General features: G+C 40.1%; 1 protein-coding gene across 1 annotated transcript; it reads right to left on the bottom strand.

Moving 5' to 3' along the window:
• Positions 1–1,904: 1,904 nt before the first annotated feature.
• Positions 1,905–2,456, bottom strand: LOC147538782 (uncharacterized). The gene has a single exon (XM_086643004.1). The coding sequence runs from the start codon at positions 2,454–2,456 to the stop codon at positions 1,905–1,907; it is 552 nt and encodes a 183-aa protein (XP_086499130.1).
• Between the last annotated feature and the right edge of the window lie 1,196 nt (positions 2,457–3,652).

Genomic DNA, 3,652 nt, shown 5'->3' on the forward strand with positions numbered 1-3,652 from the left:
GGGTTGCTTTTTGCAAGTCGTGTCGACTCGCGTTTTGTAGATGTAAACGTGCACACATAAGTGGGTTAGCACCTAAAAAAATCCTTTATTGAGACAAGCGAAATTTTTTCGTATGCCAGTTGAGTACAAGACAATCAGGGTGTCACACGTAAACCTTGTATAAGAAGAGAGGCAATCGTGTTGCCGAGTACATGTAAAAACAAGTGGACAATCGGGTTGTCGAGTACATGTTAAAACAAGTCGACAATCGGGTTGTCGAGTACATGTAAAAACAAGTATGCAATTGGGTTGCTGAGTACATGTAAAACAAGTGGGCAATCGGGTTGCCGAGTACATGTAAAAACAAGTGGGCAATCGGATTGTCGAGTACATGTAAAAACAAGTGGGGCAATCGGGTTGCCGAGTATATGTAAAACAAGTGGGCAATCGGGTTGCCGGGTATAAGTTGAGAAGAGGCAATCGGGTTGCTGGTACAAGTTGAGAATAGGCAATCGGGTTGCCGCCCTGTCGATGCTTGCGGATACAGATAGGGAGAGAGAGACAAGCGGGTTGTCCAAGTTTCACATTGTTTCTGTTATTTCTTCATGTGTTTTATTGCTTCTTCATCTGTTGCTTCTTCTTATAATTTTGCATTCACTCTGTTGTATCTTCGTTTGTGTTCGCTTTTTCGTTGCATGTCCTCATGCTTGTTTCGTGAAAGTATCTCTAGAGTATGCCTCCTAGCCTAAGTGTAGTACTGAACTTTGTGCTGGATTTAGGTTGTGTTATCCTTCGGCAAGAGGTGTCCTTGTTTTTCTGCGGGGGAAGAAACAAGTGGTCAATGGCATAGCCATTGACCCTCCGACGCTCAAGTCAGTCAAGTACTAAAAGAGAAGCGAAAGATAAAATGTTTGGAGTTAGAGTGCGGAAACTACTTCCCATTTCTTATTGGCATGTTCCTGAAAGCGTGAAACGTGTACTGGTTTGAAGATGTTCCTACCTGTACAATTTTTATCGGAGGACTATAGTCGATGGGGGTCCCATCGACTCTCCGATGCTTAAGTTAGTACATGCACAAGAAGAAGAGAAAACAAAGAAGGAACAATAGATTTTAGAAGTGATACAACTTGAGATGGACAGCATTCCAACTGTTATTTATGTAGGGCCCATCTTGTGATTGAACTTTGTATGTTCCTTGTCCTACCACTTTGGTGATCTGATACCGGCCTTCCCAGGTCGATGTAAGTATTCCAGCGCCGCTTTTTTTAGGTTCGAGTTCGTATGCTTTTGTTGTAATGACGTGCCACTTTCTGCTGGTAAGCTGCATCTCTAATGGCTGCTATATCACGAATTTCGTCGAGCATGTCGAGATTATGGTTGAGTTGTTGCCAGTTACTTTCTTCTTCCGTCCACTGGAAACGGGTAAAAGGAAATCCTGCTTCTGCGGGTACGACGGCTTTTGAGCCGTAAGCAAGTGAGAAAGGGGTTTTTCCTGTTGGAGTTCAAACAGTGGTTCTGTACGCCCATAAGACTCCTGGTAGTTCATCTGCCCAGGCGCCTTTGGCTTTCTTCAATCGTTTCTCTATTGTGTTCATGATTGTTTTGTTGGAAGACTCAACTTATCCATTTGCTCTGGGGTATCTTGAAGTTGGGAAGTTTAGTGTGATCCCCCATTCTTTATAGAAATCTTGGAAGTCGAAGCTAATGAATTGTGAGCCGCTATCAGTCACAATTTCCTTTGGAACTCCAAACCTGCAAATGACATTCTTCCAAATAGAACTTTTTACTTCTTTGTCTATAACTTGGTGAAATGTTTCTGCCTCAATCCACTTGGTGAAGTAGTCGGTTACAGCCAACATGTATACTCTTTGTTCAGGTGCTGTAGGAAGTTTTCCTACTATATCCATCCCCTATTTCATGAATGGTCAAAGAGATAGTATTGAGTTGAGACGTTCTGGTGGGAGATGAGATGCAGGTGCAAAGCGTTGACAACTATCACACTTCTTCACGAAGTCAACGCAATCTGACCTCATAGTGGGCCAATAGTACCCGGCAGTGAGTGCTCTAATTGTTAGACCGCACCCTCCTGAATGGTTCCCATATTCACCTGCATGTAATTCAGTGAGAACGTACCTGACTTCTTGTGGGTTAATGCACTTGAGATATTGTCCTGAATATGATCTTTTGAGTAGTTGTCCATCTAAGATGGTGTATCTGGCTGCTTTAGCACGAATTCTTCTCGCTTCCACTTTTTCCTCAGGTAGTTCATCATTTTCCAAGTACCGAATCAAGGGAGTTATCCAGCTATCGGTTTGATCCGAAGCAGCTACCTCTGAGGTAGGATTTTTCCATACAACTGACCACTCGAGCAAGACTAGAGGAATGTTTTGAGTTACCTTTGTTTGAATTGAAGAGTCAAGGTTTGCGAGAGCATCAGCATGTCCATTCTCTAGACGAGGTATCCGTGTTATGTTCATTTCCTTGAATAGTGGGAGTTAACATGCATTGTAAAAAAAAATGATTCGAACTTTGGTCTTTTCATTATAGATGAACAGGTTACCATGTAACTAACTTGATCTGAACATAAAACACAATGAAGATACTAATCTGAGAAGTAAATGTCATGGATTTATATTTTTTCCATGTAAGAACAGAATCCTTATCTTCCCTGCTTCTAAGAATCGCCTCATGCTCTTCCTAATCAATAAATGTGGAAATTGAAGTTAATATATTGCTAGCTACAACAGTTTTTGGAAACGATTTTTAGTTGTGTCTATTAATAATAGTTTAGTTTGATTAAATGTAATCATAGGATTGTTGTAAATTGCTCAACAAATACGATTATTTTAAAAGGTCGCGGCTTTGGGGAATAAAGAATAATCTCCGGGGAATAAATTCTCTAGGGAATCCATATTTTTTTGTACATTCTCCGGGGCATTCTTTGTTTTAGTCCAAAAAGTCACTTGATCAAAGATTGACCACTGCTCTTCATCTTCATTATCACCTTCACCACCACAACTTCCCATCTTTTCTCTTTCCACTCTTCTGATCTCTAGATCTCAAAAGCCTTTCTCCCTCTAGATCTCTCACCCCCGCTCTCACTCTAGGTATCTCTCTTTTCAATAATCAAAGAACAATCAAAACCAGTCTAACAATATAGAACAAAGCTGGATATACGGATCTAGTAGTATCAACAAGTTTAATTTCATAAACTCAAATTGATGTAGAGAGAAGACAGATCATCCCTCATAGATTACTATCACTTGCATCCTCACAACCATTTACTCTCTCTCTCTCTATCCCTCTAAGAACTTTCTCTCTCTAAATTATATTGGAAGTTTTGAAAGAGATAGGGGAAAGTAGACTGAATTATTTAGATACCAAATTGTTTGGCAGAGTCCTAGCTAACCATAGAGTTGTCTTTTCCAGCCTGAATTGAAACTGTCTTCTTGTTTGCCAACCCTAAAATTTCAAAATCGATCACATACTATTACAGCAACAATCAAAATGAAATAAGCATTAAAGCTAAAACTAAAGTTTAACCGAATATGAAAGAGAAACCCTAAAAAAATCTACCTGAGTGAGTAAAGGAGTTGATGTTTTAGAGATTGTTAATCTCCTTACTGAATAATCAAAGCTTCCCTATGTTCATGATTCAAGAATCTAAGCTTCC

Source organism: Eschscholzia californica, unplaced genomic scaffold (assembly GCF_041429995.1).
Source record: "Eschscholzia californica isolate CP2 unplaced genomic scaffold, dmEscCali1.0.p SCAF_5, whole genome shotgun sequence".
NCBI classification, from domain to species: domain Eukaryota; kingdom Viridiplantae; phylum Streptophyta; class Magnoliopsida; order Ranunculales; family Papaveraceae; genus Eschscholzia; species Eschscholzia californica.

Coding starts and splice junctions, on each gene's coding strand:
- LOC147538782 (XM_086643004.1), bottom strand. CDS start 2,456: ATGAACATAACACGGATACCTCGTCTAGAGAATGGACATGCTGATGCT.